This window comes from Hypanus sabinus, unplaced genomic scaffold (assembly GCF_030144855.1).
Source record: "Hypanus sabinus isolate sHypSab1 unplaced genomic scaffold, sHypSab1.hap1 scaffold_1403, whole genome shotgun sequence".
NCBI lineage: Eukaryota > Metazoa > Chordata > Chondrichthyes > Myliobatiformes > Dasyatidae > Hypanus > Hypanus sabinus.
Window position 1 is genome coordinate 80,242 of NW_026779476.1, and position 18,759 is coordinate 99,000.

Here is an 18,759-nt window from a genome sequence, read left to right on the forward strand (position 1 = left end):
ATGTAGGAGGGTTCATACCGAAGATGTAGGGGAGAAGGAAAACAAAAAGATAATAAAGTTGTGTGCACCGTTAGGGATAAGCAGAGAGGAAGAGGTGGAGAGTTTCTTAAATGCATTTATTTTAATGCTAGGAGCACTGTAAGAAAGGTGGATGAGGTTAGAGCATGGATTGATACCTGGAAATATGATGTTGTAGCTATTAGTGAAACATGTTGGCAGAAGGGGTGTGATTGGCAACTAAATATTCCTAGATTTCGTTGCTTCAGGTGTGATAGAATCGGAGGGGCAAGAGGGGAAGGCATTGCATTGCTTGTCCAAGAAAATATCAGGGAGGTGTTTTCACTGGATAGATTAGAGGGCTCGTCCAGGGGGACTATTTGGGTGGAATTAAGGAATGGGAAAGGTGTAGTAACACTTATAGGGGTGTATTATAGACCACCTAATGGGGAGCGAGAATTGGATGAGCAAATTTGTAAGGAGATAGTAGTTATTTGTAGTAAGCACAAGGTTGTGATTGTGGCAGATTTTAATTTTCCACACATAGACTGGGAAGCCCATTCTGTAAAACGGCTGCATGGTTTTGAGTTTGTAAAATGTGTGCAGGATAGTTGTTTGCGGCAATACATAGAGATACCAACTAGAGAAGTGGCAGTGTTGGATCTCCTGCTGGGAATGAGATAGCTCAGGTGACGGAGGTATGTGTTGGGGACCACATAGTGTCCAGTGATCACAATACCATTTGTTCCAAAATAATTATGGAGAAGGATAGGACTGGAACCAGGGTTGAGATTTTTGATCGGAGAAAGGCTAACTTTCAGGAGATGCAAAAAGATTTAGGAGTGGATTGGGACAATTTGTTAATGGGAAGGATATAATAGAGAAATGGAGGTCATTTAAAGGTGAATTTTTGAGGGTACAGAATCTTTATGTTCCTATTAGGTTGAAAGGAAAGGTTAAAAGTTTGAGAGGGCCATGGTTTTCAAGGGATATTGGAAATTTGGTTTGGAAAATGAGAGAGATCTATAATAAATATAGGCAGCATGGAGCAATTGTGGTGCTCGGGGAATATAAAGAATGTAAAAAGAATCTAATATAAAGAATGTAAAAATGTAAAAATAAATTAGAAAAGCTAAAAGAGGATATGCGGCTGCTTTGGCAAGTAAGGTGAAAATGAATCCAGAGGGTTTCTACAGTTAAGTTAATAGCAAAAGGATAATGAGGGACAAAATTGGTCCCTTAGAGAATCAGAGTGGACAGCTATGTGTGTAGCCAAAAGGAGTGGGGGAGGTTTTGAAAATTTTATTTTCATCAGTATTCACTTAGGAGAATTATATTGAATTGTGTAAGGTAAGGGAAACAAGTAGGGTAGTTATGGAAACTAAGATGATTAACGAAGAGGAAGTACTAAAGCTTTTAAAGAATATAAAAGTGGACAAGTCTCCGGTCCTGATAGGATACTTCCTAGAACCTTGAGGGAAGTTAGTGTAGAAATAGCAGGGACTCTGACAAAAATATTCCTAATGTCATTTGAAAGGGGGATGGTGCCAGAGAATTGGCGTTTTGTTGTTCTATTGTTTAAAAAGGTATCTCAGAGTAAACCTAGCGATGATGGGCCTGTAAGTTTGACATCAGTGGTGGGTAAATTAATGGAAAATATTCTTAGATATGGTATATATAACTATCTGATTAGACAGGGTCTGTTTAGGAACAGTCAACATGGATTTGTGTGTGGAAGGTCATGTTTGATAAAACATATTGAACTTTTTGAAGTGGTTACTAGGAAAGTTGACAAGGATAAAGCAGTGGATGTTGTCTATATGGACTTCAGTAAGGCCTTTGACATGATTCCACATGGAAGGTTAGTTAGGAAGGTTCAATTGTTAGGTATTAATTTTGAAGTAGTAAAATGGATTTATCAGTGGCTAGATGGGAGAGTAATGGTGGATAACTGTTTGTCCGGTTAGAGGCCGGTGACTAGTGGTGTGCCTCTGGGATCTGTACTGGGTCTAATGTTGTTTGTTATATACATTAATGATCTGGATGATGGGGCGGTAAATTGGATTAGAAAGTATGCAGATGATACTAAGATAGGTGGCGTTGTGGATAATGAAGCAGGTTTTTAAAGCTTGCAGAGAGAATTAAGCCAGTTAGAAGAGTGGACAGAAAGATGTCAGATGGAGGTTAATGCTGATGTGTGAGGTGCAACATTTTGGTAGGTCTAATCAAAATAGGACATACATAGTAAACAGTAAGACATTGAAGAATGCAGTAGAACAGAGTGATCTGTGGGGCATAGATAATAGAATGATGGTGAATAGTCCCCTGAAGGTGGAATCTCATGTGGATAGGGTTGTGAAGAAAGATTTTGGTATGCTGGCCTTTATAAATCAGAGCATTGAGCATAGCAGTTGGGATGTAATGTTAAAAATACACAAGGCATTGTTCAAGCCGAATTCAGAGTACTGTGTACAGTTCTGTTCACCGAATTATAGGAAAGGTGTCAATATAATAGAGTACAGAGAAAATTTACCAGAATGTTACGTGGGTTGCAGCACCTAAGTTACAGAGAAAGGTTGAACAAGTTAGGTCTTTATTCTTTGGAGCGTAGAAGTTTGAGTGGGGACTTGATAGAGGTATTTAAAAATATGATGGAGATAGATGAAGTTGATGCGGATAGACTTTTTCCATTGAGAGTCGGGGAGATTCAAACAAGAGGACATGATTTGAGAGTTAGGGGGCAAAAGTTTAGAGGTAACACAAGTGGGAACTTCTTTACTCAGAGAGTGGTAGCTGTGTGGGGGAGCTACCAGTTGAAGTGGTAGAAGCAGGTTCGATATTTTTTAAAAAATGGATAGGTATATGGACGGGAAAGGAATGGAGGGTTATGGGCTGAGTGCAGGTCGGTGGGATTAGGTGAGAGTAAGCTTTCAGCACGGACTAGAAGGGCCGAGATGGCCTGTTTCCATGCTGTAATTATTATATGGTTATATAATAACCATCCAGAAATTATATTACAGGATGAACAAGCAGGACTAACTCCCTCAAGAGATATAACCATTCCCAACACCCACATCTCCCTCGACCAATGGAGCACCTCACAACAGGTATTGTTTCTGTCATCAGTCAGACAACCTAATTATTTTCTGTCAATCAGCTTCAAAATGTTCCTATTTTGTTATTTGTTTCCACTTCCTGCTGCTGATTCCCTTCTCATAATACGTTCTTACCCCAACCATCTTCCAGAGCCACAAACTCTACCCTGTGCAGACCTGCCTCTGGCTTCTGACCATGATTCTTTGAACATCCAACTGATGGTTTCCGATTCTAATTCCAGTCTTTAAACGACACTGGTGTTTTCAACTATCCTTTGTTAGTAGGAAAAATGACCCATAAAATGGAAATGAGTCGTGATTATTGAGGTTAACTACCAATGTCATTCTTCCTCATCCAGAGATCTGAGGGGTGAAGAACATGTCAGACAGAACTGCAGTCAGCTCAACTTCTTCAGTCCACAGAGAATTCAAGGGAAACCTCTTCACCCACAGAGTGGTGACTATTTGGAACCCATCACCACAGGGAGAGCGAGAGGTGAATAACAGGGGATGATTTAAAAGGACTGTCGTGGAATTGAATCTCAGCAAAGCCCAGGCGGCCTGAGTTGACTCTCTACTGTGCACTACGTGTGTTATAATTTCACTAAGTACCAGAGACAGAGTTTAAAATAGAACTGATTTATTTGTCACAGATGCAGAATATTAAACTCCAGTCCTATTAAAGGTGAATGTGCAGCAGAAGAAACTCCTCCCATGCCCAGTGACCAGGGTGCAGAACTGGGTGTGGTGAGCAGCAGCAATGATTGCAGAGTTCAGCACCGACAGTCAGTCTCGAAATTGCATTCAGCAACGGTGATGGACACACATCCAGTGAACGGTCTCTCCAGTGTGAACTCAATGATGCACATTTGGTTGATTTGACTGAGAGAATCTCTTCCCAAAGTCCGAGCAGGTGTCTAGAGTCTCCCCGGTGTGAACTGAGTAGTGTGCTCGCAGGTGGGATGACTGAATGAATCCTTTTCCAGAGTCAGAGCAGGTGAATGGCCTCTCCCCAGTGTGAACTCGCTGATGTACCTTAAGTTGAGATGACAAAGTGAATCTTTTCCCACATTCTGAGCAGGTGAACGGCCTCTCACCAGTGTGTACTAACTGATGTCTCAGTAGGTGAGAGGACAACGCGAATCGCTTCCCACACAATGAGCAGGTGAACGGCCTCTCTCCAGTGTGAACTCGCTGATGTGCTTGTAGGTGGGATGACTGAGTGAATCCCTCCCACAGTCCGAGCAGGTGAACGGCTTCTCACCAGTGTGAACTCGCTGATGTGCTTGTAGGTGGGATGACTGAGTGAATCCATTCCCACAGTCCGAGCAGGTGAATGGCCTCTCCCCAGTGTGAACTCGCTGATGTGCTTGTAGGTGGGATGACTGAGTGAATCCTTTCCCACAGTCTGAGCAGGTGAACGGCCTCTCCCCCATGTGAACTCGCTGATGTACCTTAAGTTTATATGATGAAGTGAATCCTTTCCCACAGTCTGAGCAGGTGAATGGCCTCTCCCCAGTGTGAACTCGCTGATGTGCTTGTAGTTGGGATGACTGAGTGAATCTTTTCCCACATTCTGAGCAGGTGAACGGCCTCTCACCAGTGTGTATTAACTGATGTCTCAGTAGGTGAGAGGACAACGCGAATCGCTTCCCACACAATGAGCAGGTGAACGGCCTCTCTCCAGTGTGAACTCGCTGATGTGCTTGTAGGTGGGATGACTGAGTGAATCCCTTCCCACAGTCCGAGCAGGTGAACGGCTTCTCACCAGTGTGAACTCGCTGATGTGCTTGTAGGTGGGATGACTGAGTGAATCCATTCCCACAGTCCGAGCAGGTGAATGGCCTCTCCCCAGTGTGAACTCGCTGATGTGCTTGTAGGTGGGATGACTGAGTGAATCCTTTCCCACAGTCTGAGCAGGTGAACGGCCTCTCCCCCATGTGAACTCGCTGATGTACCTTAAGTTTATATGATGAAGTGAATCCTTTCCCACAGTCTGAGCAGGTGAATGGCCTCTCCCCAGTGTGAACTCGCTGATGTGCTTGTAGGTGGGATGACTGAGTGAATCCTTTCCCACAGTCTGAGCAGGTGAACGGCCTCTCACCAGTGTGTACTAACTGATGTCTCAGTAGGTGAGATGACAACGCAAATCCCTTCCCACAGTCTAAGCAGGAGAATGGCTTCTCCCCAGTGTGAACTCGCTGATGCACCTTAAGTTTATATGACGAAGTGAATCCTTTCCCACAGTCTGAGCAGGTGAACGGCCTCTCCCCAGTGTGAACTGACCAGTGTGCTTGTAGGGTAGCAAACTGTGTGAATGCCTTCCCACAGTCTAAGCAGGTGAATGGCCTCTCCCCAGTGTGAACTCGCTGATGTGCTTCTAGGTGGGATGACTGAGTGAATCCTTTTCCACAGTCCGAGCAGGTGAACGGCCTCTCCCCAGTGTGAACTCGCTGATGTACCTTAAGTTGAGATGACGAAGTGAATCTTTTCCCACATTCTGAGCAGGTGAACGGCCTCTCACCAGTGTGTACTAACTGATGTCTCAGTAGGTGGGAAGACAACGCCAATCCCTTCCCACAGTCTGAGCAGGTGAACGGCCTCTCCCCAGAGTGAACTCGCTGATGTAGCTTAAGATTAGATGACAAAGTGAATCCTTTCCCACAGTCAGAGCAGGTGAATGGCCTCTCACCCGTGTGAACTGACTGATGACTCAGTAGGTGAGCTGACAACATGAATCCCTTCCCACAGTCTGAGCAGGTGAATGGCCACACCCCGGTGTGAACTCGCTGGTGAGCCATTAGAGTGGATGACTGAGCAGATAAATGGATTCCCCCCGTGTAAATTGACAGCATGTCAGTCGGTCAGATGATCGATGAATCTCTCCCACAGTCTGAATAGGAATAATGATCGAGTGAATCACTCCCCACAGCCTGAGTAGGAATGATGATCGAGTAAATCCCTTGTTCCACTTCTTAAATATCTGGACATAGACAACAAAACAGCGTGTTGTGTTTGACCTCCCCGTAGATAATTTCCTTGTTGTTTTTAACCTGAAAAAGATTTATAGTACATCAATGGGTGAAGGACAATATGTCAGACGAGATTACTTGAGGTGTCAAGGTGTGATCTGGCATCACACTGTTACAGTGAGGTTCAACCCAAGTTGGAGAGAGAAGTCATCTTCCAGCTGGGCACAGTGCAGGTATCTGGAACGACCATCAAATTCTCTGATGATCTTCCTGTGTCTATAAGAATCGGGCATTTCTGCCGTCACCAATCTGTGACCTGGCTCAGTTTGACTCTCTCCATTGGTATTATTCTCTGTTTCCACTGAGCTGCAAGAGTGCCTGTCCGCAAAGTAACTGAACACTCTCACACAAATACCCTTTGTTGACGTGCAGCTGGGATTTTCTTTTATCTATTGTCAATGTGAAGTGCCACAGTTTTGAAGCCATGTAAACGTTTCCTGCCCAGATAAATGGTTGGTCCGCACAGCTGTTAAAAGGAATTAAAAGAATAATCATATTATTTCAGGTTCTTGTCACAGTCATAGAAAAGCACAACACAGAATCAGGCCCTTTGGCCCATCTAGTTTGTGTTGAACTATTTAAACTGTCTGCTCCTGTACCCCTGCCATCCAGGTGCCTATACAACCCTCTTAGAAGTTGAAACTGACCTCGCATGGTCCAGCTGGGTTTTCTGCTCATTCCACACCCGGATGACCGTCAGTGGAAGAAGTTTCCCCTCATGTTCCCCTTAACATTTCACCTTTCACCCTTAACCCATGGCCTCTGGTTGTAGTCCCACCCAATCTCAGTGGAAAAAGCCAGCTTGCATTTTCCCCATCTATAACCCTCATGATTTTGGTACGTCTCTGTCAAATCTCCCCTCAATCTTCTACATTCCAAGGAATTCCAATTTTGGGGGATATTAACTTGCGAGTGGATTGGGAAAATCAGGTCAGCACTGGATCTCAAGAGAGAGAATTTGTAGAATGTCTCTGAGACTGATTTTTAGAACAGCTTATTGTTGAGCCCACTAGGGGATCAGCTGTACTGGATTGGGTATTGTGTGATGAAACAGAGGTAATTAGAGAGATGGAAGTGAAGGAACCCTTAGGAGGCAGTGATCACAACATGACTGAGTTCCTGTGAAATTTGAGAAAGAGAAGCTGAAATCCGATGTGTCGGTATTTCAGTGGAGTAAAGGAAATTACAGTGGCATGAGAGAGGAACTGGCCAAGGTTGACTGGAAAGGGACACTAGCAGGAAGGACGGCAGAGCAGCAGTGGCTGGAGTTCATGTGAGAAGTGAGGAAGGTGCAGGACAGATATATTCCAAAGAAGAAGAAATTTTCGAATGGAAAAAGGATGCAACCGTGGCTGACAAGAGAAGTCAAAGCCAAAGTTAAAGTAAAGCAGAGGGCATAGAAGGAAGCAAAAATTAGTGGGAAGACAGGGGATTGTGAAGTTTTTAAAAGCTTACAGAAGGAAACTAAGAAGGTCATTTAGAGGGAAAAGATGAACTATGAAAGGAAGCGAGCAAATAATATCAAAGATGATACTAAAAGCTTTCTCAAGTATATAAAGAGTAAAAGGCTTTGTGAATAGATATAGGACTGATAAAAAATGATGCTGGCAAATTGTAATGGGAGATAAGGAGATGGCGGAGGAACTGAACGAGTATTATGCATCAGTCTTCACTGAGGAAGACATCAGAAATATACCGGACATTCAAGGGTGTCAGGGAAGAGAAATGTGCGCAGTCACAATTACGACAGAGTAAGTACTCAGGAAGCTGAATAGTCTAAGGGTAGATAAATCTCCTGGACCAGATGGAATGCACCCTCGTGTTCTGTAGGAGGTAGCAGTGGAGATTGCGGAGGCATTAGCAATGATCTTTCAAAAGTCGATAGACTCTGGCATGGTTCCGGAGGACTGGAAGACTGCAAATGTCACACTGCTACTTAAGAAAGGGGCAAGGGAGAAAAAGGAAATTATAGACCTGTTATCTTGACAGCGGTGGTTCGGAAGTTGTTGGAGTCAATTGTCAAGGATGAGGTTACGGAGTACCTGGAGGCATATGACAAGATAGGCTGAACTCAGCATGGTTTCCTTAAAGGAAAATCCTGCCTGACAAACCTAGTGTAATTTTTTGAGGGAATCACAAGTAGGCTAGACAAGGGAGATGCAGTGGATGTTGTGTATTTGGATTTTCAGAAGGCCTTTGACAAGGTGCCACACGAGGCTGCTAAACAAGATAAGAGTCCATGGAATTATGGGAAAATTACATACGTGGATAGAGCGTTGGTTGATTGGCGGGAAACAGAATGTGGAAATAAAGGCATCCCCATTGAGTCCTGACGAAGGGTCTCGGCCCAAAACGTGGACAGTGCTTCTCCTTATAGATGCTGCTTGGCCTGCTGTGTTCCACCAGCATTTTGTGTGTGTTGTTTTATAAAGGCATCCCATGCTGGTTGGCTGCCGGTTACCAGTGGTGTTCCACAGGGGTCCGTGTTGGGGCTGTTTCTTTTTACGTTGTGTATCAACGATTTGGATTATGGAATAGATGGCTTTGTGGCTAAGTTTGCTGATGATACAAAGATAGGTGGAGGGGCTCGTAGTACTGAGGAAACAGAGAGTCTGCAGAGAGCCTTGGATAGATTGGGGGAATGGGCAAAGAAGTGGCAATTGAATTACACTGTCAGAAAGTGTATGGTCATGCACTTTGGTAGAAGAAATAAATGGGCAGACTATTATTTAAATGGGGAGAAAATTCAGAGTTCTGAGATGCAACGGCACTTGGGAGTCCTTGTGAAGGATATCCTTAAGGTTAACCTCCACACTGAGTTGGTGGTGAAAAAGGCAAATGCAATGTTGGCATTCATTTCTAGAGGAATATAGAGTATAGGAGCAGGGATGTGATGTTGAGGCTCTATAAGGCACTGGTAAGATGTCACTTGTGTGCAGTTTTGGGCTCCTTATTTAAGAAAGGATGTGCTGACATTGGAGAGGGTTCAGAGAAGATACACTAGAATGATTCCAGGAATGAGAGGGTTAACATATGAGGAACGTTTGACCACTCTTGGACTGTACTCATTGGTGTTTAGAAGAATGGGGGGGGACATCACAGAAACATTTTGAATGTTGAAAGACATGGACAGAGTGGATGTGGCAAAGTTGTTTCCCATGGTGGGGAGAGTCCAGTACGAGAGGACATGACTTGAGGATTGCAGGGCGCCCATGCAGAATGGAGATGCGAAAACCTTTTTTCAGCCAGAGGGTGGTGAATCTGTGGAATTTGTTGCCACCAGCGGCAGTGCAGGCCAAGTCATTGGGTGTATTTAAGGCAGAGATTGATAGGCATCTAAGTAGTCAGGGCATCAAAGGTTATGCTGAGAAGGCGGTGGAATGGGACTCGAGGGGAGATTGAATCAGCTCATGTTGAAATGGCGGAGCAGACTCAATGTACTGAATGGTCGACTGTCTTATGGTGATTCCTGTGTATGCACCCTGGAAGCCTCAAGAAACGATAATGATCATGAATCAGGCCCCAGATAGAAAAGAAAAACCAGCACAGTTTACTCAGTGTGTCCACAGTACTATACAAATGTCTAATGCGACTCCGCAAGATTTATTCGGTCTCTGCAGCATGATTCTCTCAGCTGATGAGGGGTGGAAATGGAAGGCAGAATTGCGATACCAAACCTATCAGGAGTTACAGGCAGGAAACCATAATGAGAATGAACGGACAGACCAGATTATTCAAGCCTTGGAAAGGGCTCTCCAGCAACCTGTAAACATCACTAAAGTACTTGAATGCAAACGTAAGCCTGGGGAATCAGGACCAGACTATTGGGAGTGATTTGTGGCCTGCTATGGCACTTTCACAGGAGACCAAGCCTTTTAATAATGGGAATCTGTACCCCCAGTTTAATGCCCTACTGCTCCAAAACTTACCAACTAAGTTAGCCAACATAATTAAAACAGATAATATGAATTGGCCTGACAATGACCGAAATTGAATGTGATGAGCTTTGACATATTATTGGAACCTGATTTCGATTCCTGATCAACCCCAAAATGAACTAATATTTAAAGTGAACATGTTCAGCGGGAAGAAGGATGCGAGCGGGCTATATATTGGGATCAGAAATAGGATCAAAAACGTACCAAGGGACAGGTGGGGACAACAACCCGTTTAGAAATTGACAAGCAAAGATGCTTCCTACTGTGAGTATCATCCCTCAGGAAGAGCCCAATGTAATATTGACAGGTGCTGGAATTTCAATTCCGGTTATGATTGATATTGGGCAACGAAAACCACTCTCGATCAGGAAATAGTATCGGAAAAAAGATTCCAGCTATCAGACGCTACAATCACTCTGTCTGGGTTCGAAAGGCACGGAACGTACGTATTCACGTACCCAGCCACTGCAGGTGGAATTCCAGGGGAGCCAGTGTGAGGTTTCATTTACAGTCACCACCAGACGGGGGTGTAATCTCGTAGGGAGAGACTTGCTCTGTCCGTTGGAAGTCGAGATTCTATACACGGACAAGGATATCATGCTGGAACTGCGAACAACTGATAGCTTCCTCTGACCACCCAGTGGTGGGCTCTTTATCTGGACTCCAGTACATTTGAACCCCTTCTGCCAGTGGCCAGCTCTCATGTGACTCTGTGCTATGACCCTATGCTCAACTGAGGAAACCCCTCGAGGGACAGAAGTTCCCAGTCACGGTGATTGGAGAGGTTAAAGGAAGAGACGGCATTGCATTTCTGGCCAAAGTTCCAGATTTCTTTTGGTGACTGGAGGTTCCCCATACCACCGTTAGGGTTTGCCCTGGGTTCAAGCCAAAGAGCCTAGGGCTCCTTGGACGAAACAGGCCTCCAGCACCGAGGGAGACTGGCAAAATTGGTCCTCTTGAAGATCAGAGTGGTCAGCTATGAATGGAACCAAAAAAAATTGGGGGGATCTTAAATGTATTTTTTTGCTCCTGTACTTACTAAGGAAACTGGCATGGAGTCAATGTAAATAAGGCAAACAAGGATTAAGGTCATGGAATCTATACAGAAAGAAGAAGAGGAGGTGCTTGCTATCTAGAGGCAAGTCAGAGTAGATAAATCCCCAGGACCTGACAGGGTATTCCCTCGGACTTTGAAGGAGACCAGTGTTGAAATTGCAGGGGCCATGGCAGGTATATTTAAATGTTGTTATCTGCGGGTGAGGTGCTAGAGAATTCGAGGATAGCTCATGTTGTTCTGTTGGGTAAAAAAGACTCTAAAAGTAATTCAGGAAAGTATAGGGTAACTTTGACGTCGGTCGTGGGTAAATTATTGGAAGTGGTACTAAGCGATAGGATCTACAAGTATATAGACAGACAGGGATTTATTAGGGCGAGTCAACATGGCTTTGTGTGTGGTAGGTCATGATTAACAAATCTATTAGAGTGTTTCAAGGAGGTTACAGGAAAATAGATGAAGGCAAGGCAGTGGATGTTGTCTACATGGACTTCAGTAAGGACTTTGACAAGGTCCTGCATGGGAGGTTATTTAGGAAGATTCAGTTGCTAGGTATACATGGAGAGGTAGTAAATTGGGTTAGACATGGAATAATGGAAGAAGCCAGAGAGTGGTAGTGGAAGATTGCTTTTCTGAGTGGAGGCCTGTGACTAGTGGTGTGCCACAGGGATCAGTGCTGCGTCCATTGTTATTTGTCATCTATATCAATGATCTGGATAATAATTTGGTAAATTGGATCAGCAAATTTGCTGATGATACAAAAATTGGAGGTGTAGTGGACAGTGAGGAAGGTTTTCAAAGCTTGCAGAGGGAACTGGACCAGCTAGAAAAATGGGCAGAAAAATGGCAGAAGGAGTTTAATACAGGCAAGTGTGAGGTATTGCACTTTGGAAGGAAAAACTAAGGTAGAACATACAAGGTAAATGGTAGGGCACTGAGGAGTGCAGTAGAACAGATGGATCTTTGAATACAGATACAAAATTCCCCAAAAGTGGCGTTACGGGTAGATAGGGTAGTAAAGAAAGCTTTTGGTACATTGGCCTTTATGAATCAAAGTTTTGAGTATACGAGTTGGAATGTTATGGTGAGGCTGTATAAGGCATTGGTGAGGGTGAATTTGGAGTATTGTGTGCAGTTTTAGTCACTAAATTACAGGAAGGATATTAATAAGGTTGAAATAGTGCAGAGAAGGTTTACAAGGATGTTGCCGGGACTTGAGGAACTGAGTTACAGAGAAAGGTTGAATAATTTAGGACTTTATTCCTTGGAGTGTAGAAGAATGAGCAGAGACTTGATAGAGGTATATAAAATTATGATGGGTCTAGATAGAGTGAATGCAAGTAGGCTTTTTCCACTGAGGCTAGGGGAGAAAAAGAACAGAAGACATGGGTTAAGGGTGAAGGGCGAAAAGTTTAAAGGGAACATTGGGGGGGGGGGGCTTCTTCACAACTGGGTCTGACTGGTACTGGCATAACTGGTTCTTCTGGGCACATTCTGTCTCACTCCCAACTATTTCCTACCTTCCTTTGTGCAGGTACGTAATGTCTAAAGGACCAGTGTTTGAATAAATGAGACTCACCAAACTTTCTCCTGACTGAATCACTGGAATCTCCGAGTCAGATGGGTTCTCTCCAGTCGGTGCTCTCAATCCTCGGGCTGGTTCACTTGTTGCTGTTCCCTCGACTTCAGTCGTGGTTTTTCTTCCAATAAATCTCTCACTGCAGGTCTAACTTTAACATGTAAGATAATGAAGCACATTAACATTACAAAGGAGGACCAAACATTTCTGCTTAATGTTACTAGGAACAAAACTCACTGAAATTTAAACATTGAAGGTAAATATAATGATCTCAGTGAACAATCTTTTATTGTCCCTCACATGTCACAGAATGATATGGGATAAGAAGGAGCCATCATTCAGTCATGGTAAGACACAAGACACAGGAACAGAATAATGTGATTCGATCCATCTGGTCTGCCCACCATTCAACCATGGCTGATTTTTATTCCAACACCATATTCCTGCCTTCCTCCTGTAACCCTGAAGCTACTTAGCAATCATGAATATATTAATTTCTGTCATAAATACCAGAAACACTCAGCAGGTAAGGAACAGCTTACAATACAATTCAATTAATAACATTTCATCAGAATGACTTCAAACATTTTCAGTTTTTAGTGCAGATCTCCAGCACAGCTGCCTGATTGACAGTGAGGGAGGATGGGGGGGGGGGGGGGGGGATTTCCAAACACAGTTTGAACACCAATCTCTGGGTCTATTTCTACTGTTGTAAACACGGAACAGCCCATTTACTCACAGCCTCTCCCTGTGAGGATGGAATGGGAACTCATCCTCTCCTCAGATTGTCAGTCATTGCTTCCAAAGGAACTCCAGAAACAAACAGCTGATCCCAGACCAGAAATACTCGATCAACACCTCACAAGCCCAAACAGCTCGATCCCTGGGTCCACTTTACCTGGATCAAAAACCATGATCTCCCAGGACCCAACCCCACAGACTCACACAGCTGAATCTGCCACTCACCGACCCTGAGAGTCTCACACTTTGTCCCCACATCTCACACTGGGTAGTGCAATCCGGGATTTCCCCACAACCAATGTCCAGCTGCTCGAAATTTCTGCTTCATTGCAGGTCGAGCATCCAGCCCCGTCTGTAGAAGCACTAACCAAAGTCAAAGCTAAAACACCAGCAGTTCCATTTGCCTGGAATGCCAATCAAAAGATTAGAGCCCAAGCACCAACTCTCCCAGTACTCTTTGCTGCCAGTAAAATGCTGCAGTGCGTCAGCCCGTCACTGTTCATAAACGAGCACCTCCACACCAATGCACAACAGAACTGGGACCTGATGACCCTCCGACATTCCAGCTAACAATAACCGATTCTGGAAATGACTCAGCGAGGCCAAAGGTACAAAAGAACACTTCACAATGAAGACAAGGGTTGGAGGAAAGATTGCTGATATATAACATTGAGGAGGTGGGATACAAGGCGGACTGAGGTTGACCCAGATGGTTGGTGTACATCACTGAAACGGGGTTGGGGGTTGTGAGGAGACTGGACAGAGGTTGAACAAGATGAACAGATGGAACAAGGTGGGAGAAGGGATCAAGGACGATCACTGATGGTCCTCCAGCAACACATAGGTACTGAATGAATAGTACATACTATCGTACAAAAGATTCAAAAATGACAGAATTAGCAAAAACAACAAGACTTTGCAAGATATACTTTGACACTCACAAGATTTTTATCAACACACCATAGAAAGGTTCCCATCCGGAAACTTCACGCTTTGCACGGTAACTGCCCTGCCCGTGACTGTGAGGAACTGGTAAGACCTTTGGATTCAGATCAGCACATCACAGAAACCATTCTCCCCCCGAGACTTCACGGTCCCTTGGTAAAGCAGGCAGTGAAATCAAAGATCCCCATAACCTGGGTCGTTCTCTTTCCTCACCCACCCCAATCCGGGAGAAGACACAACAGGCATAAAGCTCCAGGACAAATGTGAGGAGCCTCAGGAAGCGAGGCAAGTTCGGGAGAAGTTAACAGGACTCAGTGGCCAACATCAGATTTCCCAACACAACATGGAGGATGCGTGACCACCCATCTGAACATGCACAAAGAGATCGTTACATCTCCAGTTAAATGGGAGGGGCAAATGGGATCTCGTGACCGGTGGGGTCTGACACCCCAGGCATAGTCTCCAGCTTCCCAGCACTCTGTGGAAATAAACAGACGCCCCTCACATCTCCTCTCACCTTAAATGTGTCAGACATTTCAAACCCCAGGTAAAACATACCCTCTGTCCACTCTATCCATTCCTCTCGTAATCTGATAAACGTCCATCCAGTCTCACCCCAGCCTGCACCGCTCTGGAGAAAACAACACAAGTTTGTCCAACCTCTCGTTACAGCTCATGCCCTCTAATCCAGGCAGTGTCCTGGTAAACCTCTTCTGCACCCTCTCCAAAGCACCGACATCCTTCCGAGAATGGGGGCAACCAGAACTATCTGGAACACTCCAGATGTGGTCTAACTAGTTTTTTAAAGCTGCAACACAACTTCACGACTTTTGAATTCAGTGCTTCAAATAATAAAGGTAACCACGCCATTTGCCTTCTTAACCACCCGATCAATCTGTGTAGTCTGTTTCAGGAAATGATGAACTTGGAGTCTAAGATCCCTCTGATCATCGACACTGCTCAGGGTTTTATCTCATACCCTGTACTATCTCATACATTCAGGGGTGCAGTGCTACCAGAGCTCACCGGAGAGCCGCTCCGACACCTCTGTAAAAAAGTCAAAATAAACAAGCGCGGAATTTAACAACGGCCACATATTAAATAGAGGGAATTTTACGGAAGCGGGGGTTGGGAAGAGGGGGTGTTGGCTGATGGGGAAAAATACCACTAATAACATTAGAATATTTGATCATTTTTCGTGAAATCCTGGAGCTGTGACTGTTTTTTATTTAGGTATTTGTGAAATTCCTTCTCCCTCGACCCATTGTCCTAGGAAGCTCGGAAATCCCTGTACACAAGTGTGAGCATTCTTCTGCTCTTTCCAATGGGTACCATTGGATACCAGGAAGGAGCTATATTCAGCAAGGAATGAACATGGAAACCCAAGTTTAAAAGTTGAAAACAATGAAAGAAAAATTCACTACTTGCTTATCTTCCGTCTGATTTTGATCAAATACACATGCTAATCATCCAAAATCCTCTTCTACACCTGGATAAATTTAGTTTTGTTTTCCAAGCCAAATGGAAAAAAAGACATTTCCAGGCTTTAAGCTAGTTTTACATCATTTCAACTATTATATCATTAACAGCAGATCAACCCCTTGGCCTCGCTCCACCAACTGCAGCTGATTGGAAAGAGGCTCTTTTTCTCATTGCGATGATAGGAAGGAGAATAATTTAGTGAGGCAATGACGAGACAAAACACATTTCCAAACCTCCCAAATGGTTGCTCTGCTCCCCGTTAACATTTATGACTTTCAAAATACAATCTTTTCTATTCGTATAGATGCGATAATAATAAAGATTCAAGCTTGTTTAACTTTTTATATATTTAAAGACTAAACAGTGTCTGTATCGGTCTCACCATGTAACACCTGACCTGTGAGGATATTGTGAGAATCAACACTCACAGGTACACTTCCCATCCAACCACTTCTCCGAGAGAAACAGTACGAAGCAGAGTTGACAACCTACATCTTTTGAGACTAATATTCAGCAATATTCATGGCTTTAGCAATAGTTCATCAGATGTTATTTTTTCATACTTGATTACTTGGTTCCAATTTAGGGGCTAAAAGTATAAAAACTGAACTGCTTTATTTTTGTTATTTTTATACCTCTGAGGAACACTGCTAAGCGCTGCGGCCGTCTGCTCTGACTCAGTCGTATTAGTAAGGCTACATCTGTGGTGGTCCGTGGATTACTCGCTAATCCTAAAGTACATTTTTCTCACTTACAACCGTTTGACTTCTAAGGAAACAAAGTTATTTTACTTGCTTGATAATTATATTCTATGATAATCAGTTAAGTGCAACTGTGTAATGCTTTGTCATGTTATTAAATTAAGTATTATATGTTTAATTGTACCAGTTATACACTGAAATGTAGTGAGAGGCTGTAATCTTGTTAATGTCTTAGCTATCACTATATTTCTGTGGAGCTCTGGAATTCATATATTTCTTTCATCTTGGTTTACTGCTTGACATTATAAGAAGCCCTATATATGTCACACCCAATTTGTGCACCTGCTCATTACACGAATGGCACAAGGAAGTTGCCCAGTAAATGAAATGAGCATGTACACAAATTGGGTGTCACAAATTAGGGGTGATTAATAAGTTCGTGGCCTAAGGTGGAAGGATTCAATTTTACAAAACTTAGCAATTTCCAATTATCTGAAACAGAAATACCACAAAAGTTATTAACTTCAAACTTTCTGCATAATCACTCAAAGAGTTGAACTACACGTGCAGGTACCGAGCGCTGTATAACTTCAGGCCTTCTAACTTAGGCCACGAACTTATCAATCAAACCTACCGACGCCCCCCCCCCCAACCCCAAACCACTCGCACCCCAACCCCAAACCACCCCCACCCCCTTACAGCTCTGGCAGCTAAAAAATTGTCACTGCACCCCTGCTCCAGCCGTCCAGCAGAGCTCGGGCCCGGCCCTTTCCCAATGCAACCGGCCCCCGAGGTGCACAACACCGGGATCATTCCCTACTCACCCCTGCTCCAATCGGAGAACCGCCAAACAGCGGCACTCGGCACCGCGCATGCGTTCAGCAGCGTTCCTCCACAGCGCCACCAATGGCCGGATGTCTGCATATCGTCGCCGACGGCCGGAGACCCGCACAGCAGCGCCACAAGTGGCCGGAAGCGGGACGGACAACGGAGAGGTAAATCACAAACGCGACAAAGTCTGCAGATCCTGGAAATCCAAAGCAACACAAACAAAATGCTGGCCGAACGCAGCAGGCCGGGTAGCAACGGGAATGGGAATCGGAATGAAAATGTTTGGACACCGGGAACTCCCGCTCGGAGCGGATAGTTCAAAGGTTAGTTTATTATTAAAGCAGGTGTCCATAAATAACACTGCGTTTTTGTTTCTCCATAGAACCACGAAACAAAGAGAGAGCAAGAAAGTCGTTCGCAGAGAAAAATCAAACTTCTACCCCACCCCCCGGATCAAGAAGAGCAGGATCCCAATCATCAAACCTCAAAAACTACCTCTCCGGACAATAAGGAACAATAATAACGACCCCCGATAAAAAAAAATACTCCTACCCCGCACAACTGCGGAGGAGCCGGTGTCATCACTGTCGAGGCGGCCACATCGGGAGCAGCGGACACAACGGGCGACCCCGGAAGATTCACAGGTCAAGTGTCGCCTCACCTGGAAGGATGTTTGGACAACGGAGAGGATTCGACCGTCCGGCCCTTTCACTGTGACACCCTGAACTCCACATCAAATCCGTCCAAACGAATCTGTGTGAACTTTAATGACCAATAAATATAATTCCTCTCAGCGATCAGCTGTCTGAATGATTCCCTGACTCTGAGAGGAAGGGGTATCTATGGTCCACACTGTCAGGGTGTTGAGTTTTGCAGGAGACAAAGGCTGCAGGGACGAGAGGTTTTCTGTTGACTAATACACTGTGTGTGGACCCCGCTGGCAATTCTGGTGTTGTGACCCGAATCGAGACAAACACCACGCTGCCCACTCCACCAACAACACGGCACAGCCGGACACATAACAGGGGACTTTAATCTCACAACACTGGATCCAGTGATGAAACCCGTGATTAATGTTGTTGTCCGACCGAAATAATAAGAAACGCCCATTTTGGTGCGTTTAAATACGAGCGCTCCGCCACAGGTGACGTCAGACACCCCCCACTTGCCTGACGTCACACATGGGCTCCCCACACCGGGATCTGCCCTCACGTGACGTCTTACGTCACCCACGCGCTGCTGTGCTCGAGCTTTATCGATTTAACTGCTGGGCTAATAATCACGTGACCAGCCCATTCCCCCACCGCTGTCAGCAGCGGATTCAGGACCTGCGCTACTCCCATTGGTGCGAAGCGATGACAATC

The 18,759-nt window shown here is 44.6% G+C and overlaps 1 protein-coding gene across 4 annotated transcripts; it reads right to left on the bottom strand.

Annotated features, from left to right (window-relative positions):
- Nucleotides 1–3,729: 3,729 nt before the first annotated feature.
- Nucleotides 3,730–18,225, bottom strand: LOC132386942 (gastrula zinc finger protein XlCGF57.1-like). 4 transcript variants are annotated; one of them, XM_059959298.1, is made up of 4 exons: nt 17,389–18,225; nt 12,696–12,846; nt 6,480–6,590; nt 3,730–6,145 (listed from the first exon to the last, which is right to left on the bottom strand). In XM_059959298.1, the coding sequence occupies exon 4, from the start codon at nt 5,945–5,947 to the stop codon at nt 4,211–4,213; it is 1,737 nt and encodes a 578-aa protein (XP_059815281.1). In that variant the 5' UTR covers nt 5,948–6,145; nt 6,480–6,590; nt 12,696–12,846; nt 17,389–18,225; the 3' UTR covers nt 3,730–4,210. The 4 variants fall into 4 exon arrangements, with proteins under 4 accessions (XP_059815281.1, XP_059815278.1, XP_059815280.1 ...); XM_059959295.1 differs by lacking the exon at nt 6,480–6,590 and having other exon boundaries at nt 17,389–18,224; XM_059959297.1 differs by lacking the exons at nt 6,480–6,590; nt 17,389–18,225 and adding an exon at nt 17,295–17,371.
- Nucleotides 18,226–18,759: the final 534 nt, after the last annotated feature.

Coding starts and splice junctions, on each gene's coding strand:
- LOC132386942 (XM_059959298.1), bottom strand. CDS start 5,947: ATGCTGTCAATTTACACGGGGGGAATCCATTTATCTGCTCAGTCATCC.